The following is a 27,501-nucleotide window of genomic DNA, read 5'->3' as shown; positions in this document are numbered from 1 at the left end:
TCCACTAGCATATCCACTTGCACGGAGAGATTCAGCCCAGGCTAGCAGACCATGAGATGGCAAAGCTTCATCAGTATTTTATTTAGAATAATAATGTGATTACTTAAACAATATATGCAAACTAATTTTCTTTTTGTACATTTCCTAGTGTTGTAGAGAATGCACAAATGACTATTGACAGGGAAAACAAAAAAAAATGGTCTAATCTTCTTGTTAACTCGCTACAAATCACAGCAACTCACGTAAATAAAGATATATTAAAACCCCATAAAGCCAATTGATTTTATTCTTAGCGTTGCACAACCAATGTCAATTCTAATGAAGGTGCAACTTGGACCCCGAGATTCGAGGAGAGCCTGTCCATCAAGCTTACTGTCGATCGTAGATACTTCTCCTTTGGATGCAAGCATGACTTGGCAATATCAATCAGGCTGGAGCATTTTAGAGAGAGTTCATGACTTGTCTGCAAGATCATTAAGAGATAGTCTATCATCACTAGCATTTATGTTCTCACAACTGGTAACTATGAGTTGAAGAGCAAATAACCTAAACCCAGAGAAAAGAAAAAGAAAGACATTCAGGCACATACTTTGAATGATACAAGAAGGCAGTTGCAAGCATCCAGAGCCAATCTGCCTCGTGTCACCTTGTACAAGCAAACAACAAGTGTGCCTATGACATGAGAACGCCGATATGTTTTACAATGATTGAGAATTAGTGTTTACAAAGAGCTTACCAAGTGCATCTCCTGTTTAATAACATCTTCTAGGATCTGAAGAACTAGACTGGCGATAGATGAAAGCTCTTCATCAAAGGACGGATCCCCAAAATACAGTTGATCGTTACTTATAACCTGCACAGATCGTTACTTATAACTTGATCGATGAAGGCACTTGCAAAATTTGGAGTAGCAGAACTTTCTTTTCCAATGTTTTGTCAATTGGAAGAAATTTTAAGAGAAAACAGAAACAGGGACCAAAATCTTTTTCATTCAAATTATTTCCATTTTCTTGAGATTGAGTGTAACGGAAGTATATAAAAACAAAGTTGGCAAAAAAAATCACACCCATTACATCTGCTTTCAGTATTCAAACAATAAATCTACATATTATGATCGACAAAGTACACACAACACATTGTTGATGACATTTGAGATATCAAATAAGACAATAGCATCTAGAAATAAAAACAGAAAATAGAAGGTTAATGCAAACTTGTTTGATAATAGTTTTCCCTCTCTGCACGTCTCTTTCAATCCTCACTTTTGATGATGCTTACTATATTTTGATCACAAAAGAAGACCCATAACGCATTGTTGATGACATTTGAGATATCAAATAAATAAAAGCATCTAGAAAGAAAATCAGAAAATAGAAGGTCAAAATGCAAATTGTTAATTAATAATTTCCCTAACCTACACATCTCTTTCAACCCTCGCCATTAATGATGCTCACTATGGAAGATGGTCCTTTTTTCTCTATTATGGTTAAATGAGAGTATGTGCAGTTCACACTGCAGGATTCCTCCAATGATACAACCAATGCCCCAACTATTTTGAATTGACTTCGATTCAAATACTGGTTGCATACAAGGTCATTTTACTGGTTATCACTGACTCACTGTTATGGTACTGAGCACCAGTCCTGTCCCATGTGTTATTATAGATTGATACAGGCCGGATCTGCTGGTATCAATATCAGATCCATTGTGTTGTGATGAGTCTGGATAAGAACACTATAAATTCCATCGTAGCAGAACATACCTCCATGTTCTTTGCATGGTACAAAAACTTTTTCTGAGATAGACCTGCTGATAGAGATATGATCGCACAGAATACCTGCACTTTAATTTTTGATGATGCCCTATGATAGTCAACATGATATACACAATTAAACTTAGCCATCAGCATATTAAATAGTATGCCAGATTTATTACAGAAGACTTACAAAGAGTGACCTTGTAGAGTTGTTATGAGATTTCGTACCAAACACACAGACCCTTCTTCATGGTTACCTGAACCAAATAAGGAAACAGAAATTGAGAAAGAAAAAAAAGTTTCTTGTGGATTTATAGGTAGCTTGTTAACAACATACAGCTAGATAATTACAGTACTACATGATATATGCACTTGCAACTCCATAATCTCCCAATACACTTCAAAAAATAGAGGATTAAAAGTTTAAAACAACCTCAAGACCATAGAATTTAAACCTAAGACATGCTTTTCCATCAGCAGAATTCCTAAAACGATGGTCATAAGATATTCAAGAAAATCAATATTCGTTAAGTCAATCTTGTCAGGGTGTCAAATGCAGTAACAAACAGAAGCTCTCTTGGAAGAGAAGACTTCTCTTAGATCACACACATCAAAAGTAGTTTCTGAGTGAGTTAAGCCAATCCAAATTATGTTTACCCATCTGAAGCCAAAACCTTGGAACGGACAATGAACCGATAAACATATAAGATATAGAGATACATGAGCAGACATAATTTATCGAGAAGACTTCTCCCCTTCAAATTCATGCAAAATGAATCAAGTTGGAATTTAAACAACCAATTTCATTATAAGATTGGTTGCTTTCTTTTTCCTATCCATTTCTCTTAGGATAGAATTTGTTGTTTTGTTTCTCATTGTCCCCTATTATTTTGTCTCTCCACTTTCTTCTCTTTTCTAATTATTTCATATAATAAAATAAGTTGAAGACTATTCGTACATTTTCTCAAAAAGAAAACTTAATTACTGCAGTCACATGAATGACTTCATGAGAAACAAGGCAGAAGAAATAAATAAAGGCAGTACAATGAATTAGTTTGAACAATACCTGGTATCATAAGTAACAGACTGCATAATTTAGAAGTCAACGAGGAAATATGATCTACATCATTTGATGAGTGAGAACCTTCAAAGCAAAGCAGAAGAAACAGTACAGATTAGATGGAGAAACACAAAATAAATTAAAATATAAAAGACTGAAAAGGGTAAATAAACAAAGGTAAAAACAAGACAGCATTGGTTGTTATATATATATATATATATATATATATATATATATATATATATATATATATATATATATATAGGTTTTTCTGTACTGCCCGAGCCCGAGTCAATACGGGTATGAGTGGTACATACCAGTCTAACTCACCATTGAGATGTGGCTTGCCCTGACAAACCATGTGTCGGTACACCGGTACATACCATACTGATAAATTTTCGAGACGAGTCCAATACCCGAAATGACAAACCTTACATGTATATGTGTGTATATATATTTAATTAATTGTTTATTTATACATGCAAATGAGTCTGAAGATACTATGGAAATCAGCATTGAGCTTTTTTTTTTTTTTGCCTTCTAGAGATGGTAATGGTTAATCTTGCTGCTAGTATTTGTCCACCTTTGATTCTCTAATATCTCAAGCCCTATTTGTGGGACACTATCTTTTGTCATTTCCTGTAATCTCTTTGTAATACTTCAGTTCCATAATAAAGTGAGATTGCTATGTATCTCTATCTTTTGCATCCAAGGAGAAATATGTCAGCTGCAGTATCTATACCTGTTGTCATGTTTAAGCATTCCAAGCAACTGATTGCTGAAGTAACAAGTCCCTCCGAATGGGAGATCAAGCCTCCAAATAATGCAATCTGCAACCGCAGGAAATAAATAATCATTTAGTGCTTAGAAAACATAAAGTCATCAACAAATTTACTAAACTGGATATCACCTCAGCAGTCTCAAGGTAAAGATTCATACGCTGAATGCTGTCAGAAATGGATGGGATTGTTACTTCACTGAAAGCCAGGCAAGACTTGAGAAATCCAAGAAACTTCTTTTTGTCTCTGATAGATTTGATGGCTAGATTGTTGCTTGAATGTATAAGAACATACTACAAAGAAGATGACTGTAAGAAAACTTGTAACATAGCTTAGAAGTGAATAGTTTGACAAACCATATCTATTGCATAGTAAATAAAAGTTCTGATCACAGAGATACAAGAATTTGTGTCAATAACAATTTAAGCAAAAAATACCCAAAAGCACAACATATTGCTAGACCAGATCATACAGAAAAGAAAAAAGAGGATAGCTCCAAAACAAGGCCATCCTTTGCTTTTTTTTAAGTGACTACAGCAGAATATTGCTTCCTTTTAAACTAAGAAAAAGTTTTAAGAATCCCACAAACTAAGCCTGGCAATAAGAGATATATTTCTATTTCATCATATGGCTGTACCATGTAATTCTGCTCAAACGTTCTGTAAGCAGGAAGTAATTCTGCTCAAACGTTACATGATCAGAACACATGATCCTTTGTAGTCATGAAGGGTTATATATTGATTTTTATCTGTAAGAAGCAGCAAAAAAAGATGATTTTCTAGAGTTATTTTAGCTCTGTGCATTATTGGCATTGACAACCCAGGACAGACTTTACGGGTGTAAAAGCTGTAGGAGCTAAATCAATGGTTGGGGGATTATAACTTTCTGAGAAAGGGGCAAAAATCACATTCATTAAGCATACAGTTCGATGAAGAAGCATATACCAAAAAAACAGAAAAAGAAAGCTAGAAGGTACTATCATGTTCACCGGACAGACTAACCTTAAGTTCATCAATGCTACCAAAAGCTGCACGAGATTCATCTAAAAATGATAAATACTGTTCCCATTCAGCTCCAAAGTTGACCTACAAGAAGACCTATTAAACATCCAGTAAATGACCTTTTTGTGAATAAGATTATTTAAATTATTGTCAATAAGCACTACAAAATATGCATAGGAGCTAATTTTTCTTGTTTCCAGTTATTTTCGAACTCCAAATCAAGTATACTTACCATACCAACAAATCTAGATATCAAATCTGCTTTATGCTTACTCTCATCATTCATATTTGATGTATCGATGCTCTCATGAAGGACTTGAGATACTTCAAAAAGAAATTGTACTCTTGTGGGATCCCCAATATGACCAGCTCTGCATAATATCATTAAAAATGACCGTAAATATGTTTGATTATGACAAAGAATTTTATATTGCAACATTTGCATTTTTGAGGCTTGCAGCAAGACAACATAAAATCAAATTTATGGTGAATACCAAAGGTGCCCAAACTTAAGTATTGGCAACAATGACAAAATTGAATTGTTTTACTTGGTGAATTTATATGAGAAACTCTAATTTTCACAGGAATTATTATTCAGATTAACACCACTGCAAATGGTTTCACATAAATATGCGTGGTTCAGTATGCATAACTTAAGGACACAAAACAGTGGCAAGTGATTTTTGACTCTTGTTCAGCATGTTAACACATTAGACTAAAGCATTTAGCTTTGTCAATTAGAGTCTAAAAATACAGAGGTCTGCTCTATCAATTTATAAGAATATGAATACAAAAACATCCTTTGAATAAAAACTAAACAAAGTTATTAACTAAACTATAGAAATCAAACATACAGTAATTACAGTTGGTTTAAGATTAAAATAAAACTGAATAAAAACCATGATTGCCAAAAACCTGTCTAGTTAATAAAGAAACTATGGCCAATTGTGCATGAAACAAGCTCAGTTGTTCAGACTGAAAGTCTGAAACTACCTAAACTCCAAAGCATAGATTACACGTGAAATAATAACATGGTACAAGAAACGATTTAAACAGCAGAACTTTGACACTTTACTTAATAGATTTAGCCAAAAAAAAAAGTTCATTACTTACGACCTTGTGATTTGTAATTCTGAAATATATAAGAGAACATAAAATTATTGTTAGTTAGCTTGACCATTGGGAGTCACTTCACAATAGACCATTTACAAACAAAATAATTAGAGATAAAGCAACTAAAAATGATTTACCTAGTAGCCTTATGAAGTATATTCATGTAAACTGTGTTCCGTGAGCTTCCAGATAGGAAGTCAAGAATTGCCGTGAAATGTTCCTACAAAATAAGTGAAACAGATAAGTTGATCTCTAAAAAAAAGGCATTGCTATCACCAAGCTAGTGTTCATTTACAAATAGCATACACTATTTAAATTAGTCATCACAAAAACAAAAGTAGGTTAAGAACTTACAAAAATGTCTTCTTTAGCAAGACACTGCCACACAGGTCATTCTCCATGTCAAAAAAGTATATATAGACAAAACAGGTATCTAAGGTGAATTTGGCAGTGTATTAAAAATAGTTATTATACATCAAAAGAAATATGTGATATGAAGATGTGACATTAGAAATTAAAGCCGCATAATGATCATTGTTGTTAATGCAAAGGACCTACAATAATGAGATTATCATACCCTCTCAATATAGGACTCCTGAAGTGCCATTACGTTAAACCTATTGAAAGTACTCGATGATTTTCATTCAGTATCAGCTCGAATTGAGAGGTTATCTTTCATGAATGTTATTCCTATACTTATAGACACATGTAAAGTCTAATTAACACTCACCAGCCCAATCAACTATCTTCTAGGCCTTTACCACGGTTGTTGCCAACACATTTAGTTCCGACCTTCTTGATCTCATCATCTAGTATATATTAAATTCTAAAAAAACTCAAGTATGGTTGGTATAGGTATTTACAAGCCCAACATTCATCAGGATACCGAACAAAGGATTTCGCTGATGTTGATGATGATCATACTGTCAGTGTTCAAATATCAAGCTTCAACTTACATTCAAGTAAAGATTGGGATGAAGCACCCACAACCTCTTAAGCTTTAATTCACTTGAGATCATTGGCCATTTGCTTCTTGCATTCCTTTCTCTATCTCCATCAAGGAGACTCTACTATCTAAACTCAAAATCTGGAAATACCAAAATATGATTAAGAAGAGTTGGACTATTAGAAGATGGCATATAACACCATCTAATTGGCAAAGAAGCTAGAATGGTGCATTTGAAAGAATCAACTACTGGTCTAGTGTATTCTCGATTTTGCACATATTTCATCATATTATAGAACTCTGCTGAATAAGCCATACACAATAGATTACGACCTATAGATCGTTGTCTACCAGATTTGCACATGGATCAAGTCATCGAACTACAAGTCCGGTTGGGTTTGAGTTTGGCTAGTTGAATAGCATATGCACTTGCACCAGACCTATACCATCTTATACTGGATTATTATCAATTTGGATCACATTCATATTTACCTGTACGGTTGTACCAATGACATACCACATTCCACTGTGCTCTAGGTAAGACATTCTGTAGCATCTTGATACTTGATCTTGCCAATATGTGCTAACATATTAAGCAGCATATGCCAATGGTAACAAATAACAATTAATCTTCAGTGTTGAAATTCCCATTAAATGAGATGGAGGAGACATACGTATACAATAAAAAGTCAGCTGAAGATCAAGCCACCAACACAAAGTAGGTGCAATCTGTGGAAGTGCCTTACAATTCTAAAACAGGTTATATCAAGTAGGACCTATTCGAGTTGGCTCACACCAACAGCCTCCTGACATGGCCCAATGTCAAGAGACCAGATCAATAATAACTCTTTTCATTTTAAAAATTTCCTAATAAAGATGGCATTGACTTGATCAAGGAGACATTGATGGATGCCAAGTTATTCAGGGAAGGAAAAAGGAGGTATGCACAACTTTTGAGAACTTGATGCCAAACTACTATAAAAAGCTCATTGACCACTTGCAATATATACCAGGAGATAATTTGATCTGAATTAGAAAATATGCCAAAATATCTAATAAATGGAAAAGAAATAGAGGATAAAGGAGGCTAAATTTGGTTACCAACCAAATTTTGAGTCTATCAGTATATGATGTTGTCCCAAGTTATAATATCATCGAACAAAACCTCAAGATCTTACAGCCACTAATAATCACTCTCCAATCTGGTCTTTTAGGAGAGAACTATCCCTTTTGGACAATTCCATTATCCTCAAATTCCATCAAAAGAGACCATTACAACTCTGCAAGCATGGCACCTGATAGCTAAACAATTTATCCAACTTACACTTTAAACATATAACCAAATGGATGGGATTCAAAGGCGTACAACTAAAAATAATAATAATAACTAATCCAAATATCAAAGCAAAATCTAGAATCTAAACTTATTATTTAGTAGAACTTTATGAAAGAGCTTAATCAGCCCTCTCCTTTCCTAACTCATCTAGAAGTGCAGCGAGAAGACTACAGTTGATCTGGATTGACACCATGATGTCAACAAGATATCCACATTATTAAGCAGAATGACATCGACAATGAACCAAAAATGACTTCATGACTCCTAGGAGGACCAGCAATGTCTAAATTCAGAAAGAAGCAAAATTTAGGAATATAGCTTCAAATGGCTTGTTACCATAGCAAGCACAACTTCCAATCTATCAAAGTGATCGATAATCTTGACAAGAATGGACTGCAGATTTTCCATTTCAATTTGATCAACCTGATTCGCATGAGCTCGCTTTAAGATTCCATCCAATATGATTCCTAGATAGTTCTCCTGGTATATCAAAAATATTACGTATTAGTCAAATAACAAAATCAATAGATTGGAAAATTAGAGAAAGTAACAACAATATATTTTTCCAATGACAGTAATATAACAATATTCATCTACCTTACAAGATGAACAATTTTACTTAAACACTTATGTTACCCCACATCACATAACAGTAGATAACTGCAAACACACAGATAATTATATCTTAATTGAGTTGCAAGACACACACACACACAGATATATATATATATATGTATGTATGTATGTATGCATGTGTGTGTCTATATATATATATGTGTATATATATACATATATATATATATATACATACATACATATATATACATACATACATACATACATATATATATATATATATATATATATATCAGATGCATACCAATCAAAGGCAGTCTTTTTGCAACTGAAAACTTATGCTGCACACACAAGCAAGATATAAACCCTTTCACATCGTAAGTTATTGATAAGAACAATATAACTTCATTCACATGGACCTCCAAGACGTCAATCCAGATCTTATGATACATGCAGTTCATGTAACTAGCATTGCGGATATGTAGAAGAGTTGAATATTAATTGGTTCTTAAATCTATAACAAAAGATAACAATATATGCTTGACGTTTGAAAACTTTAACATCTTGAGTACCCCTTTGGCTTTAACATCTCATGTAGGAAAGAAACAAGTTGAGTACCCCTTTGGCTTTAACATCTTATTTAAAGATGCTTCCTAAAAGGAATATTTTGTTTAAATGTAAAAACCACAAAAGCTAGGCCAGAACAACAAAAGTCGAGTTTTCATTTTCCTATTATAAAACCAATTTAGTTCTGCATATCTACAACTATATAGATGCTAATGCATGTCTCATATCTATAATGGTTTTAAGTTTTAACCTTAATTGTCTCAAGACTCTCAACATCAGAAGATGTACGAATCAGAAAAAGATGTTGCAACCTTTTTACTTGGATGTCTTATTTAAAGATACTTCCTTAAGGAACATTCTGTATAAATACAATAGCCACAAAAGTTAGGTCAAAACAACAAAAGTCAAGTTTCCATTTTTCCTATGAGAAAAAAATATAGTTTGGCAGTCAATATTATAACTTTATAGATGCTAATGTATGTCTCATATCCATAATCATTTTAACTTTATTTGTCCCAACATCAGAAGATATACAAAAGTCAGAGAAAATGTTGTAACCTATGGCCCAAACCTTCATCTGAGCATAATATATATATACATATATATATACATATATATATACATATATATATATATATATATATTGCTCATGAAAAAGACATTAATGACTTACCATGTGCTCATTAAAATTATTGTACTGACAAACATCATAAAAGAAATATATTGCCAAAGAAAAGAGATTAAAAGACTTACCATTGAATACAGAAGGATGATGTCTAGATAAGCATCTGCTATTATCAAATACTCATTTAGATTATCGTATTGACCAAGTACCTGAATTTAGTAAAAAGACAAAATAGATGCATGTTGGCGAACAAAGAGAAAAAATCTACAAAATCAATATACAAGATACTGAAATCAAGTATCAGGCAAAAAAACAAGTGACTCCTCCAAATAATTTTGGTCACAATTTCAGATTATAAATTTCCCATAGGAACATTTAAGAGTATGCAAGTGCTACCTACATTGCCCCCAGAACTAGTGCAGAATAAGTGACAGAATATTAATTTAATATGAAACTCTCAAATCTAATCATTCCCCCAAAGAGACTGAAGAAAATGACACAAGTTATTGGTCTTGAAATGGTATCTCAAAAGAAAAATGAAGTGGCTCCCCATAGTTGTAAATATTGCAGGTTTCTCATTGATACCAATAGCAAATTGAATTAGTCTAGATATTAAAAGTAGACAAAAGACAAAAAGGTGAGCACTTAAAGAGCAAGCTAGGTGGTTGGTTGGACTATTGATTTTTGTAATAATGTAGAAAGCAAGAGAGCCTCCACTACTCACTCAGGGTCAACCTATTCAGCTCAGGTGCCATTGTCAAGGCATATGAATTTGAAAGTTCCCAATAGAGAATGATAAAGATGATGGCATATCAGTGCAGACAAAGCACCAGGGAAGCGATGCCAGGCTGCTGCCTGCTGGGAAGGGTTGGGTCAGTTCAGGACAGTTCTGAAACACATACACAAGACAAATAAGAAATCGTTTTTTAAGTACCGCATGCAATAAGATAACAGAAACTGCATCATTTATTCCTAGTCAAGTGATGTGAAAGATCACAATTCTAATTGAAGTACAGGCTCACACAAGCCAACATATGCAAGGCAAACCATGCATATAGCTACAGGAAACTATAAACTTGGATCAGCATCATGGCTTTTACCTCAACCCATACAACTCTTAGCATTTTAATTGAAGTCACAACACTAAGTGGATACAAACACTCCGAGCCTGTTTTGTGATTGCATAGTATGGTTGGTATCATATGGTAATCCAAAGTCATAGGAAAATGAAACTAATGACCAATCGGTTTTGCCCATAGATCATGAATTATGTGGAAAGCAAGGTTTGCAGTTTCATGAACCGATACTGCACCAATCAGGGCTCAGACTGGTACGTATTGAGTTTAAAAAAAGAAAACTAAACAGGTTGAAAAACAAATAAATGGAGACTATAGGTACAGAGCTATCAGCCTGCAATGGGCAGTATCAATGCTGTACCAGATGTACCGAGCGGTACAGGTCAGCATACTGCCCACTTTACATTGGTCCATGTACCGGTAACATGTCAGATTGATGAATACTGCTCATACCATATTGCACCAGCCTACCAGGTGATATTGCAAACCACAAACCTTGGTGGAGATGATGATAAGTTGAAGTTAAAACTTAAAAGAATGATAAGTTTCAAGTTAAAAACAAAAATAGCAAAAGAATCACAAGACAACCAAAGCTAAGTTCATATGAACTAATTACAGTAACTTAAGCCTCAACCTGTAGATCATGCAAACCAAAATGCAGAAATTATTCACACAAATATGCAACAACCAGAAGTACACAAAAAGCTAAAACTCATTCAAAAGGAAAGAAAAGGAATCAATAGTATATATATATATATATATATATATATATATATATATATATATATATATATGTATGTGTGTGTGTGTGTGTGTGTGTGTGTGTGTGTGTGGTAAAAGAAATGATAAGAAATTAGAAAAAAAGGAATGCATATGGCTCAACATAAAGAACATTTAACCATAAGAGTGAAAAATATATATATCATTTTTGTTCATAATTTATAGATCAACATAGAGAATCAAAAACTCAGTAAATTGACTGCAAAAACACACACAGATAGTGAAGAACAAAATATTAACTTGGGTAACTGTTCTTTTTGTTAGCTTTAAATAACTGAGAAAAGGTGGAGAGATGTTCACCACGTTCAAAAAAGAGCTGCATAAAAACGGTTAAACCTAGTGAACTGGCTTTCTAAATTCAGCATAATGAAAGAAGCTGACTGCATTACAGCAGAGTAATCTACATACTGTCCTTATGAATTATGTATAAGCAAGAGAATCCAACAGAAACAAGAAATATGCAATGAGCAACTGAAATGACCTAAACTACCTGCATAATTCTTCTCATTACAGCACAAACAGAACTGAGTGAGTGTTGGCACTCGTAGAGTTTGTGTCCAAGGAGCCTATAATCCAAATGCTGCAATAGGACAGTAGATAAAATGACCAAGTGGCAAAGACAAAACATGAAGAAAAATATTTACATACAGCTCACAGTTCATAGCTGACGTACAGATTCAACTGACATATCTTTGTTTTGTTCAATAAAATCTATAATTTCCACTGCATTGTTGCTGATAACATCAGCTGGAAGATGTTTAAGGAGATAATGAAGAACTACGGAGACACATGAGAACTTCCTGGTTGAAACTGATAGATCGCTTCCCACACCAAACTCCACAAGTATATTACTGGCATTCTAGTTTTCAAGAAACTGATATAAGGTCACTAGATCCAGGATAATTATTTGAACCATAATAAAATATCATTTATGGAATTAGTAGTGAACACTTGAAAGTAGGCATTTCAAATAATAAATCTAGGATGGCCCTGTCATTCGATGTAAATCCTTATCAATTAAAAAGTTTGTCCACTAGAAAATTATTCTACACAAGTTCAATCAACCAAACAAAAGGATAACACAAAAACAAACAGCATAAGCCAAAATCACATCAGTAGCCAGTTTTAGCATTAAAATATGATAGTAAGCTTTATCAAATCCATATTATTAGTTGAAAAATACATCTGATTTGGACATAAACATACTCCAATATAATGACTAACTTAAAAATATATATATACTAGATCAGATAAGCAAAATTCCCCAATGACTCCCCAATATAATGTGATCCAACGGCCATTAGGTAATAAGCAGGGACACAATTTCATGTTGGAAGTTAAAGCTTAAAACAACATAACCTGCCAAATTTATAGCCCACAATGGTATATCTCACCTGCATAAATTATGAATCTGAAAAGGCATAAAAAGTACTTAAGATCATTGCTTGGTAGAAAGCTATATCAAAGATGACCTTTCATGATAGTACCAAGAGAGCTAGTTTATTATGGGCTATATTTCATTAAATAAGTGTCTTGACGAAGGAAAACTAACTATGTTTCTTGGAAAAAACCCAAAGGGGATGAAGAGCGAGCAGCCAGTCCCGTTGGCTGCTTAGTTGGTTTCATGTAAAGTATCCAAAGTTATAGAACTTCCAATCTTATACAAAAGAAGAATCGGTCCTCGATGCGAACTCTGATCTTACAAGAAGAGATGCATTACTCTTCAAATTTCAACAAGATTACTGGTCTCCCTTTTAATCCACAACTGTACAGCTTCCCAATCAATCCATGTTGTTATGAACCAGGTTTCCGGGTTATAATCAAAACCCATGGATTATAACCTCAATCTACAAATATAAATACACAATTAGATTTATTTTTAAAGAAAAGTCCAGATCCACAATAGCCATCATATGTAATAATACAGCCACCAACGCTAGAATATCATTTATAACTTGCAATATGGAGTTGGATCTTCAAAAACCTTTGTTTCTCTAATATATTCTAAATAGCCACTTCTAAAATGGTTGCATTTTAAGAATGAAGTGACTACCCGAAGAGAGCATAATCAACAATGCTTTGCTCAGGACTAGTCTATCCTCTCTCTCTCTCTCTCTCTCTCTCTCTCTCTCTCTCACTCTCACACAGACACACCTGCAGTGGGGAGCAGATGAAGCACGATAGATATCCTTCTATTCATTAAAAAAATTCCTTGCCATCTTTCTTCCGCTGCGCCCCAACCAACACACACCCACACATTTCTTTCCAACTGCAAATGTCCAATGATTGCAACTGCTGCAAAAGACTGCAGCATATCTGCTGGTGCTGATTTTTTCAAATAGGGTGAGTTCAGCCTCTTCTTCCTGAGGTAGTCCAATAATGATGGTCTGACCATGCTTGTCACTGAGGCATATACAGGACACATCAACATAGGATCGTGCATCTGGACCATGAATCCAACAAACACCATGTTAGGATCGACCTTCCTAACATGGTTCAAGTATCGACACAGGACCTACCACATGAAATCATCATATGATAGGATTAGTTAGTTTGTTATTCTGGGGCATGGTACATATTGATTATGGAATCACTTTCTTTAAGTTGCTTGCCACATGGTATAAGATAATCAGGTCTTAGTACAGAATAAATTTACATCATGATCAATACAACAATTGAAGATCGAAAAAATAAACTTTTTTTATATAGTATTTAATGTTTTTGTTATTTTGAAAATTTTCTTACATGAATCTAAAACAAGAATATAAAAAGGTATTGTCTATATAATTGGTTTATGATTATACAATTGATTTCAGAGACAAAATAATATAAATTAGGAAGAATAACCTGGACTGATCTGGGTAGGAAAATGCTGGTAACAATGGATGCAACCAAGTTTATAAAAAGAAGTATATTTTAAATGATCTTATATCAAGCAATAACTAGAGGTAAGAAGCATAACAGAAAAGCATTAATGATCAGGATTATAATTCTCAATATGACGTGATTAATTCTAAATATGATAGATAGCTGCACCTATTGACCTGGATCATACATTCAACAAGTTCAACTTGTTGATTAAAAAACTAGGGAGATTGCTTACAAGGTGACAGAAAATATGAGGTGTTGGATGCAGCATTTATAAAGGATCAACTTCTAAAGCCTTTATGAGCAATTGTTGAATTTCAGAATGCATCTAAAATCATTTCTTTTGGTATTGATGGTTTTAATTTCTGCTAGTTCAAAATGGCCTAGAATATTGCTTCTGACAATTAGTGTTTGCCTCTCTCTCTCTTTCACTTTAAATGCTTCTTATCATCTCACACATGCATGGCATGTGCTTGAGACTAGTGTGCAATATGCACAATGGGAGAGTTGTTGGTTGCAGATCAGATCCTCAACAAGACCTAGCATGGATATTTTATATTCTGAGAAGACGCAGCAGAAAAGTTCCTGTTCCAACTGTTCCAGTTCAGACTCATCTGATGCTGCAGCCTACTAAGCAGGGCACTTCGCAATATACTTCTACATGAGCCAGAAATTATCTTATAGGGTTTGATCTACAACTTCTAGAATCTAGACAATACACATTATTAAAAATCTTCAGCTATAGCGCACAAAAAGGGAAGCAGAGCCTTTGTTCTGTTTTTTCTCCTATCACAACATAGAAAAACTCAGGTAAAACACAAAGGCATTCAGATTTATCTCACCAAGGAACATATCACAAACAAAACATAATGCGATGAGAACCGCAATGGAATAGGTATCTTCAAAAATTTGGATAGGTTATCATCAAGGGTGATACTGATCATGAATGTGCAGCATACAAAATAGTTCAAATAATTAAAAAAAATTAAATGTGCAAACCTGATAACCTTCGGTAAATATACACTTCACAATCCAGTCAATGGCAGGTTTTATTAAACTTATAAGAAAATATTTATTCTTGCAGGAATGGTATCCAACTGTTTCTTTATCCAAAAGGACCCGTCTCAGTAGAATAGAGATGTCCCCGAGAGACATGATCAAATATCCTATTTAGAAGAAATAAGTATCAAAACTATGCTAAAGCAAGTTCTTATGGAACTCTCTATATAAAAAAGGCAGGAAGTACTTGATGCAGAAATCAAAGAGCATTTCTACTTTGTATGACAACAAAAAGCTTACACGACAAATCTGACACACTAGCGGTATCTCAATGTCATATCATTGGACATATACATCAAATGAGGTTGGAACATCATATAACCAATCAAAGTTCAGTAATAAAAAAATGTTGGAGAAAACATGTGATTGATGTGATTGATGCTTGTAGATAGATACTGCATGCCTGCACATGTAGGCACATGAATACTCATGGATATGTAAAAATCACTATAATCAAAATAGCTCATTCCACTAAAGCTGGTTGATAAAATTGTATTCCAAATCAAGCAAGAGTTTATTAACAATATAAACAGTAACAAGGAACTTCTTTTGGCTTGTGGGTCCACTTATGAAATAGCAGAAAAGTAGCATAATTGCTTCTTGAACAAATTACATCATGGCAATAACAAAAACTTATTGGAGTTTATATTCTTGAAAGGAAAAGCTCCAGTGACTCAGGATGATCAGCAAGGTAATCTTTGCAGGAATGTAAAGATCTTTCGAAAGAAAAAGTGGCAAAAGCCTAACAACACACATTAAATTAGGGAAGTGAACACGAAAGGATAAAAAATGACAATTTGCAAATTCTTTCTTACCATCATCTCCTAAATACAACGATCTTGCACAGTGAGCCAAATAAAGATGACAAAAGGCAGATACAAGAGGATCAGCCAGTCCTCTCATCATCATAACCAACCGCTCAACGATAGACACAAAACTATCTTCTAGAAAACGCCAACACCGTAAAATGGCTAGCTCCAAATATCTGATATAAAAAATATGCCATGCACGTCATACATTTGCCTCAAGCACACAAAATAAAAGTTCAGCAGCAAAAACATGACAAAAGCCTGCATATAAATGTTATCTGACAAGCAAAAGGTAAATCCAAATGGCATCATTTTACAGCTGTGACCCAGAGATGCAACATTTCATGCATGTCATGATGCTACAATCTCATGCTAATATCAGCTCCACGAACAACCATCCTAATGAGGATTCTTTTTCTACAATCAATATACAAACCCAAGAGGTCATTCTGGCACAAATGCTTAAGCTCCCTTGGGAAGTAGCCACATAAAACAAAGAAAGAAGGGGGAGACACCTCAGTCACGTAGCAACAGCCACATAGGACACATGTTAGTTACCTCCCCTCAGTCTAATAATAGCATCATCTCATAGCAAGCAATGACCCAAAGCATGACCAGACAAGGATTTACTAAATAGCCAGCTTGTCCACAGATGGAAAGGAAATAGACCAAAACTTGCCCACTCTAGTAACACAAAAAGGACCCTAGCTTTAGCACGTGCAAGGATGACAAGAACACTTCCACTGTGACTAACAGCGCAAATGATCAATACAGCTCAGTCCCCATCACACGAGTTTCCAGCAATCTTGTAACTGAAGTGTTACGCCAAAATAAGATCAGCACACCTATCCCTCAGGTTGTTGATCACATTCCTATAACTCTACATGATGACTTCAAAGGTAGTATTGGAAAGAAAGGACAACCAGCAAATGGTTAGAAACTCCAAGGAAAACCGAAAGAACTCTAAAATAGGAGGGAAGAAACAACACGCAAGATATAAGGCCAGAATAGATACATCTCTCATAAATCCCCATGAGCCTTTCACGTTTCAACTACAACAGTTGTTGCCTCCTCCATGCTAAAATCATCATCAATTACCACCAAAGCATCATCCTCATAGCTTTCCCATCCAAGCCCATCGCCATCCATAATATTGGCAGCATCGCCAGTAACAACTTCAAGCTGAAGGTTGGCTGATCCATGACATGTCATAAGATGATAAATAGCACCTCCTTTAGATAGGAAGGGTACAAGCAATAGAAACAAGAAACCTTCGCATGTAAAAAAGGAGAAAATGACAGATGGACACCCTAAATTGGGTACCTAAAAACTTGGTATCAAAAACCACCGTGCATGTGTAAGGTTCAAAGAAGACCTCAGCACCAGACCGAAGAGAGTAACAGTGCCCATAAAAACATTTGACCAGGGACCCTACAATTAATTGATTTATAATATGCAGAACCATGCACATATGGTTCCTAAGTATAATTTTGCATAAATGTGTGAATAACTTAACATGTACAACCCACAGGACTGAGATTAATGTGATACAAAAGACCAACTGAATTTTACATTAAAAAAAAAAGTTTTAAAACTAAATATTTCAGTTTAACTATCATAAAATACAGGGATAATCATTAATCATATCAATGTGTGCCATAGTATGGTAAGGGACCTCCACTGACCATAAAAAACCAAACATATTGCTGAAGGGTGTATTGGAATGATACAAAGCGCATACTAACACTCCCCATAATGACAAAATATCCAGTATGGTAAGGAGCAAAATGCACAATTCATGATAGTTGATAATAACATGCTATTCAGTACTGACACCTTTGCAGCAGGATCATGCAAGTCGATACATGCTAAATTTTGACCCAAAAATGCACTAGAGGAATTGCATGGCTCAATATGATATAGGAAAACACACTTAGCCTGTCTCAGCAGGTGCCACCCATGCAAACTAGCACAACAGTCATATCAGGCAAGGCAAGCCTTGTGAGTAAAAAAGTGGATGTGTCACGCCCCGTGTCTCGGCTCTCTAGGAATGGCACTAAAGTCCCATATTGAATTGTGCAAATTAATTTGACAAGCATCTAGGTGGATCTCCAGAATGAACTCAAAACAAAAGGTGTGCTTGCACCGTTGCACGTTTATGGTACATATCAGAACCATGAGAATTGATTAACCAAGTAATTAAAAGAGTATTCAAACGAAAGTACACCACAAAAGGTAAATAAAATCAAGAAAAATCAGAACTGGAAAGGAGAAAGTAAAAGAAACTTACATACGCGGAACAAGTTCATGAATTGAACCAATTTTGCAAAACCAATTGTAACAAGTCTCTTTTGCCTCAGAACAAATATCATCAGATGTAAAGTTCTCTGCATACTCAAATAATTAAAATTTTAAATTTATGTATAAGTAGAAAAGCATCAAAATTGTTAATTTAAGCCATCTTTAACATTTCTCATGAAAAAAAATTTCTTAGGCCTCCGTACAGTTACATGCATTAAAAAAAAAGCCAAAATTGATTTAAAATAAGTTGCAACTGTAACTTCAAATAGCTACAACATATCCAGTAGCTAGAATAAATAGAAAGATTCTTCTACCAAAGTAAATGTCAAATACTAAACAAGAGTTAAGCTAACCTAGCCATATTTCTGATTTGCCTTCAACTCTTCTCAAAGAAAAAAGAAATACAAATAGAAGAAAAGAAAAGAAAACATCTGCACTAAAATATATCATGTAGAAATGCAATTTTTCCACATTAATGTCAGGGATAAAGATTTCAATAGCATTTACATCATGGTCTCATCATATACAAAGAGAAAAAGCACATTGAGTCTCGGATGTGTTAATAAAACATTACACCAACATACCAATTTGAGGTTAACGACAATATATTATGATCTGCAAATATAAGTACCATGCTTAAGAAAAATTCCAAATAAAACATCTCTAATTAGATAAATGTAGACAGTTTAGTCAAACAAAAATTTTAGCAACTATGATTTGCATGGCACTATAACAATAGCAGCCAAATCTTCAGATGGCCTTAAAAGTAGGATGAAAAGGCCGACAATGTTAAGATATTGGCATATCTTAAAAGCCATAAAGACATATATATACTTGAAGAAAGAAAAATATGTCAACATTCACCTGGCAAAGAGCATACTGGTGTCCTGTCATCAGCATATTCGGTCCGCTTCTTAATTCGTTCCCATACCAAATTGCCAAGCATATCCATTACATCTACAACCAATGTAAATAATGTAGGATAAAATTGGCAAACAGAAGTGTCTGTTAGAAGCCTGGCCACCTGCAAGAAGTTGAATAGGATTATGACATAAGCATAGTGTCATGCAACATGTTAGAGAACCCAATTCCATGTAAGCATAATGAGCATCCTAGAGACTTTATATTCATTCTACATTAATTTTTAGCACATCTTATGCCTGAACAATTACACAAAAAAATCTGACAGACTTGTGGAAGCAGCTCATTCATTAGTCTAATTTCTCTTCACTATGTTACCTGCTTTCTTCTTCTTTTTCTCTTTGCACAATGCCCTGGACATTGTGGCCAGTTGTATTGCACTATGCCACTTCTTCATATTCACCATAGGCTGACCAAAAATACACACTTTAAAAATTTATTCATGCACCAGCATGTCATATGTTCTATGGGCTAGTTTTGATTTTCGCTGTAGTCATAGATCATCTGACCATGTCAACCACACTAATTCTGGAAAACTTCAGCAAAAACCATAATTTATTAGCAAGTATCTTACTATCTTCAACAAAAAACAATTCACAAGTTATTTTCTAGTCACTCTAATAAGCATTAACTATGCATGATTCCTTTTTACTGTATCAAGAAGAAATAAAGTCTTTCTACTAACAAACCTATGAAAAAGCACAAAACAGCATCTATAGATTCTATACAACAAAAATCCCATCGCATTGGGTCACCACTATTACAAGAAGACAATGAGAAAAAAACATAAGCCACTAGCATATGACAGATCCTCAGCATATGCCACACATATGAATAGAAATATAATATGGACACAAATATATATATATATATATATATATAATATTCAGTTACAACTTACAAGACCAAAATGAATTAAACACTTCCTAGAAAATTTTATAATATATAATCCACAAACTGAATGGTTTCAACATTTATTCTGATATTAATCATAACGAATTTTGACCACACTAAGTGAACGATAATGCAGTTAATGGATAGCCTGTGATGAGGACAGATGTAGAGTAAGATGAGTCAAATGTTTCACCAAATAATTTAAATTTCAGTACACAAAATCAGTTATTCAAATTTCAAAATGCATGCCTTGATGGATAACTTCAAAGCTCTGATGCGATCTTCTGCTATCCATGCCTGATTAATTTCACTCTTAAGTTCTTGTAATCTTGAAACATATTCCTGTCGTGTAATTACTTTTATCTCCTCTTTCACAGTAGATTCTGGATCATCCAGATCCTCCATGTGGATATCTGCCAGCGTTTTATATCCTGCATTCTTTCCTATTAAACTAAGATATTTCAGACAAGATATTCATATCAACTCATTGACAAACACATAGTTAAGGATTTTTTTTCATTGCTTAATAGCTTTGTACAAATAACAAAATTGTGACAGCAAGATACCTTTGTTGTTCCTCATTATGGCATCCGTGGTCTGCAAACAAAAATTTAGATTCCGTATTACAACATCAAGGGAACATATTATTCACCAACAACCGAACAAAAGTAAGAGAAGTGGCAATTTGTCCATTCCTTTTAAGGAAATGGTTTAGGAATTCGAACCCAGCCAATGAATATTGATTAGTGATGTCCCTACAACAGGGTTACCCAGCAAGGACTAACCATTTATCATTACACAAAGGAATAGAGCAAATATCAATAAAAAATAAATTTTTCTGTCATGGAAACAGTAGTATTACGTACTCTTAAAGTTTGCAACAAAAAAAAAGAAAAAAATTAAATTCTAAACCTTGGAACGTAAGCATAGGTATCACAGTCACATATAATAAAATTGCTCCTAATTGGATATTCAGTGGCCAAATATCATATCCATTTACAAAAAAGAAAAAGGAAAAATTATTAATTCAGAATGAAAAGAAAATAAAAAAGATGGCATGAAGCTCACCGGTGAAATAGTAATTGTATTGCCGCAGGAGAACTTCTGCATCAACGAACTTCTCAGAAAAATCCATTCTTTTTCTAACAAATTATCGGCTTCTCCTGAGAGCTTACTTCTCAAGGTACTGCAACCATCTTCCCGATCCAGAATGGATTCTGATGCATCTGTGGCACTTTCTCTCAGTGGATCATCAAAACAAACCTCAAAATCAGGAAGAACCTAGATTGCACCGAATAACATCCTGTTAAGAACATGGACTTTCCAAAAAAAATGCTGACATACAAAAATCCAACAACATCATATCTGAATAAAATAAAGTCAAAATCTAGGAAATTCAAACTAAATTGACCTCTTTTTTTTTGGTTGAGCTCATATGATGATCCGAAAATGGTCCATGCTATCTGCACTGTCTGTTTTGAAAACCAAGTTCAAACTTTGCTGGAATCAAACTAAGTGCTCATAGAATGGAAATTTTATGGATTCCTAGATCGCAACCTTATCTAGACAATTTAAGCCTCGACTGATTCGAACTTGAGTTTGTTAGAGGATATGTTGCACTCCCATGGAGAAAAAAACTAACAAAATGCTCAAGTACTTTTCACCTTTTTCCCTTTCCCTTCTTTTTTTTTGTTTCTCCTTTTCATTTCATTAGAACACACATATCAAGACAATCTCAAAATAGCACATTTGGGCAGCTTGTTCCATGCCAAACATCAACAAGCACAAAGTGCCACAGTAACTTAAATCTTCAAATTTAATAAATAACTATACGTTCCAATTTAGTAAGTCATGCACATATGGCCTGGCAAACCTAGAAGGCTGTCAAAGCCTTCCTTACAGAAACTATTGACATTCCAATTTCCAGTGGGAAATGAATCCACAGTGAAACTAGTTTTTGAATTGGTAGGTGCATGTATAAGGTCTCAAATTGCAACCTAATCTTTTGGTATCTTAAAACCCCAAGTTTCAACAGTAAATGAACTTAGAAGAATAGTAACATGCTCCAGATGAAATAATCTTCTAAAACCAAATAATTTCCAAAACCATACCATCATGATTCATTATCAACAATCAAAACTGTATACAGTAGCCTTTACGACATTTGACAACGTTTAGGGAAGAAATCGTCTCCAGCTAACAATGTTTCTAGATACATGGAGATTCAGAACATGTTTGACGAATTTCAGAATTTTGGTGTTTCATGAACGCAAACAAGCTAGATACTGGGGAAAGGTAAACTACTTAAGACACTCTTCAAAAACCTCTGTCAAACATAAACAGTAAGGTAATGCTGTCTGTCGTCAAACATAGGGCTCATATTCCAAGTACAGGTGAACAACAAACATCTCGAACCATATTTCCAAAAGAAGACACAGAAGGAGAAGGGAGAGCAAAACGTGAGAGAGACAGCCTTAGACTAGATACGGGCGAATCGTATGAGACACTATCAAGAACCTGCGCATCAATTTAACGGGTTACGCCAGTCCCATAGCAGTTACCGATTGTAAGCCTCAAAATTCACATCAGGAGAACAAGAAATAGGGTTTGGCAACTCGAAATCCAAGAAAAGAGACAGAAGGAGCGAGGGACGGAAAGATGCAAAGAACCTGAGGAGATGACGAGCAATGCAATGCGAGGGGAAACCGCAAGCGATCTCCTTGGTTTTGTATAGCCATCTTCAAGACCTTCCAATATCAAATATAACCAGTTGGGTAGTCCATTCGCGGGCTCAAGAATCCTCCAAATTGGCGAACAAGAAACAAGGTTTGCTTATGAAGAACCCTAAATCCAGGAAAGACACAGAAAGAAAGAAGAAGATAGAACTCCTGGGGAGATGATGAAGAAAACAGGGCGAGGGGTAGCTCATGCGTGGGTTCGATCTCCTCGGCTTAGTAATCGTCAGCTCTAAATTCTAGATTTCAGAGGATCACACCCATCTAGGCCACAAAATTATCCAGTACAGGAGAAGAAGACGAAACCGCGCTTCTAATGAACCCTGAATCCATGAGAGAGAGAGAGAGAGAGAGAGAGAGAATTGGGTGAGACGACCAAGAACCCTAAACCCAAGAAAAGAAACAAGAACTAGGGTTTGGTTTTCATGAACCCTGCATCCGAGAAAAAGAGTGAATCTAAATCTAGAAAAGAGACAGAGGGTGGGGGGAAGAGGCAAGGGCGAACCTGCGAAGATGGCGAGGCGAGCAGGGCAAGCGGGTGGTCGGGTGCGGGTTGCCGGGGGACAGCGCACGCGATCTCCTCGGCTTCGTAATCGCGAGCCCTGAATTCCATATACCTCGCTCCACCCCTCGAGTCCTTCCCACCGTGCGTTCACAAAGAGCGCAGAATTGGGAAACGGAAATGTCCGTTACGTATCCATGTGCCAATTATATCGCTCTATGATCGACTAAATATAAGTATTTTATTATACAGAATTGGGAAATATTCTTTCCTTACTGTCAACCTATATATATAGAATTGCGATTTTGAGTCCCATATAGTGATTGCCATCAAAATGATGATTCAAAGGATATACAAGTCCTAACGTGGAGCTAACTCAGATTATTTATTGTCTTTTAGGATTTCGAATAATTCTTTGAATTTTGTGTAATTTTTTAAATAAATTATTCTTAAAACATGTAAATTTATATTTATACCCTAAATATCATTGATTAGCTTTATTATTATTATCATTACCATGTGGATTTCTCGATGCATCCAGCAGCAAGCGGTGAATATTAGTTTATGATTTCTTGATGTGTAGAGTAACAAGTGTTAATCCCATATTTTGATAATGAAACCAATTAATAAGTGTTTATGATTTGATCTGTGTTTTCAGTGACGCTTGATACTTCAATCAGGCTGGAGGATCGGTCGACGTATCGACAGAAGGCTTCGGGCCATGGATTTTGGTATCGAGCCAAGAAGAGTGAATATTGAGTCAAGGATATCGGAGTTGCGGAGTCAACTGGCCGATTGGACAATAGACCGCAAGAGAGGACGATGCGTCGAAGAATCGAACGAAGCATCGATGGACCAATGACATGCCGGACAACATGATTCATGCTTAGTAATAATTGTTTAGATTGAAGTGTATTTTACATGTATATGATTAACTACAATAGCAAGACATGAAGCAAAATGAAGTTCCGGAGTCAAGGACGTGATTTTGTTGGGAGTTCAAGAGTTCGTCGAAAATCCAAATGTTCGTTGGAAGTTCTGTAGGAACCAACCGAGAAGTCCAGGAGCTTGCTGGAAGAAGCTCGTCGGAACTCACCAAGAAGATCGTCGTGAAGTCTAGGAGCTTACTGGAAGTCCGTTGGAACATTGCCGGGAGATCATCAGAAGTTCGCCAGAAAAAACCAAGACCTAGGGACTTGTTTAGCTTAAGTATACCTTAGATTTCGTAGTTAGCATATAATTAGGATTGGATTTGGGCCAACCCAAGCTAGTTAAGCCTATGCAAGAGTTGTGTTGGGCCCAATGAAAGGCTCAAACAGTGACCCAAGAGATGGCACCGTCGTGACACAACCTTCGAGACTATGTCAGGCGGTGATACCGCCCGAACCCAGGAAACCTGGGATGAGATGTTTTTAGGCTTCAAGTTTAAATCAACTTAAGGCCTATAAATACCCATCTCATTTCTGGTTAAACTACACAAGTAATGAGAGTAAAAAGGAAAGAAACTCTGTTGTAATCTTATCTAAAACTCCTTTCAAAGTTCTAAGTGTTAGAATAGTTTGAGAAAGGAGTGAGTGGGGGTGCAAGGGTTATCTCCTAAATCCAGTAAAAAAAGAAAGAGCTATAAGAAGAAGGTTGATCTTTGCCTATAAAGGAAGATTGATAGTGGATGCCGATGGCCTTGACGGAAGAAGAATCGGTTGAGTAGATATAGGTCACGACAATCGAACCATTATAAAATTGACTTGTTCTTCTCTAGTTTGTATTTCTATATATGAGCAATTTACTTTACTGCAAACCTCTTAACTTGCTTTACATCTACTACGCATTTTCCGTCGAAATCGATTTTTATCGTATGAAGATTTTTGAACTAACGTAATTTTACCGCTACATTAATTCACCCCATCTTAGTACCGACTATTTTCCTAAAAGTAAGAAGATGTATTTATGATAAATTTTTTTTTATAAATTTCAATCATTAATTCACCGTGACAAAATTAAAATTTTGATTCGATTTAATGATATCAAGTGGGAAAGAGATATCATGTAAGAGTTTTATTCGGACTCGTTAGTAAGATTGTCGTTTTGGGTATCAAACATATTTCGCTTGTCTACTCGAATCGATAGATATAATTATAAGTATTGGTGTTTTGGAGCGGAAAAAAAGAGAATGAAAAAAGATAAGACAAGTAGAGTAAGATGATAAATGAGAAGAAGAGAAAGCGATCGAGGAGAAAACCAAAAAAAGATGATATGAAAATATACCTACAAAGAAAAATAAACGCTACGACAATGATGTTGGTAGCGACATCACGAAGCAATAGCGGTGGCAGTGACTGTTAGAGTGACATCACGAAGTAGCAGCAATGTCGCAAGATAATAATAACAATGATAATGTTGAATGTAAGAAGAGGACTTGTGTTTGTGAGTCATAATTTTTCGTATTAGATTTTTTTTTTCAATATTGAGTTGGATTAATAATATCATCCGTTTTCTATCATTTTGGATTGTACAACAATTCGTTTGAATAATGAGGTTGAATAATGTTTGGTCATCTTGATCTTGCTTCGGACAATTTCATAAAGCTTAGAGCAGGAATGCGTCTAATAAAACCTTTCTGATGATTAAGTTAATATTTCATTATGGGGGACAAAATAAGCTCACAAAGAGTTTGGGAATTCATAACGAGCCTTCGTGAAATAACTTACCTAGTGAAGTTTCTTTCTTGTTCTAATGAGTGTCCATACTATAAAAATATTATGCTTGTGTGGCACGCCTAATTATCTCATCGTCACAAGGCAAGAGGTGCTCTCAAAGCCAGCCATTGTCATGATCGTGAAAACCCTTATTATCATCACTCATCACTACGTACGCATCAAAACGTTGTTCTCAGAGATATATGACCAGAAAGTGACGAGCTTCTTGCAGCATGGAAGCTAATGACATCAAAGTTCATGTGCAATATATTATTATATAAGTGATGGATCTCATGCAGGAACTCATGTTTGAACATCTTCCATGTCTCGAGGTTTAATATGCAGAGTGGACCTGTAAATTCCATTTGGTTGTAACATTAGATGCACCATTGCTGATCGCATCATTAGGGCTTTGTGTAGCTCCAATCGAAGCTGGTATTATCTAACAAGTCATCGTAGATGGCAACAATGCATCTTTGGTACACATGAGATCATATCTCATTAAGAACAATGCATATCTACAGGTGCATTGAATCCATCGATGAACAACCGCTGCTACTGACGTGAAATAGACGATACAGTGGATGGAAGAAATCGCCAACGATAATTCTTTCTTTCACTACTAATGTCTACGCTTAATCTGTTCCTCTCGCACTGCGATCCACAGCTTTGAACATCCCCCGTAGCACACACTCGGCCATTCAAAAGGTGATGAGCATACCAGTTTGACGTTGGCCTAATGCATCCCAAATGGAGTCAAGAATTCGGTGCAATTCCAACACAAATCCACGAGTCCGATGCGCCAGAAGAAGCCACCGGATGCTGACATTTCTGGGCCTTCGACTTGGAAACACCCGATGGATTGAATGGTCCACGCTTTCAAGTCAACACTATTAGGAACTCCTCTTTTGCATGGGTCACAATAGTCAATGACTCGCCAACTCGGCTTCCTCACGCCAAACTGCGGCGTACACCGTGGACTTTGAAGAACATGAGGAATCAGTGAAGGAGTGCATATCTGCATGGCATGGCATGGCAGCTTCACCTGTCAATCTGTTGAAGCTTGAGATGTGCTACCTCAGCTTTTCACAGCTGATTCCA

At 35.3% G+C, this 27,501-nt stretch overlaps 1 protein-coding gene across 5 annotated transcripts; it reads right to left on the bottom strand.

Moving 5' to 3' along the window:
• Positions 1-57: 57 nt before the first annotated feature.
• LOC104001042 (uncharacterized) lies at positions 58-23,891 on the bottom strand. Of its 5 annotated transcripts, XM_065128960.1 has the most exons (24): positions 23,708-23,835; positions 21,879-21,939; positions 21,536-21,748; positions 21,034-21,064; positions 20,717-20,910; positions 19,517-19,676; positions 18,642-18,738; positions 16,358-16,527; positions 15,483-15,649; positions 12,289-12,474; positions 12,106-12,195; positions 9,888-9,968; positions 8,328-8,471; positions 5,847-5,929; positions 4,829-4,967; positions 4,597-4,680; positions 3,727-3,888; positions 3,559-3,646; positions 2,823-2,900; positions 1,947-2,013; positions 1,763-1,862; positions 737-853; positions 590-646; positions 58-463 (listed from the first exon to the last, which is right to left on the bottom strand). In XM_065128960.1, the coding sequence occupies exons 2-24, from the start codon at positions 21,900-21,902 to the stop codon at positions 290-292; spliced, it is 2,706 nt and encodes a 901-aa protein (XP_064985032.1). In that variant the 5' UTR covers positions 21,903-21,939; positions 23,708-23,835; the 3' UTR covers positions 58-289. The 5 variants fall into 5 exon arrangements, with proteins under 5 accessions (XP_064985032.1, XP_064985030.1, XP_064985031.1 ...); XM_065128958.1 differs by lacking the exon at positions 21,879-21,939 and having other exon boundaries at positions 23,708-23,891; XM_065128959.1 differs by lacking the exon at positions 21,879-21,939 and having other exon boundaries at positions 20,717-20,898; positions 23,708-23,891.
• Between the last annotated feature and the right edge of the window lie 3,610 nt (positions 23,892-27,501).

This window comes from Musa acuminata, chromosome BXJ2-10 (assembly GCF_036884655.1).
Source record: "Musa acuminata AAA Group cultivar baxijiao chromosome BXJ2-10, Cavendish_Baxijiao_AAA, whole genome shotgun sequence".
In the NCBI taxonomy this organism is placed as follows: Eukaryota; Viridiplantae; Streptophyta; class Magnoliopsida; order Zingiberales; family Musaceae; genus Musa; species Musa acuminata.
Note: the sequence above shows the minus strand (reverse complement) of the source record. Positions and strands in the feature narration are given on the sequence as shown.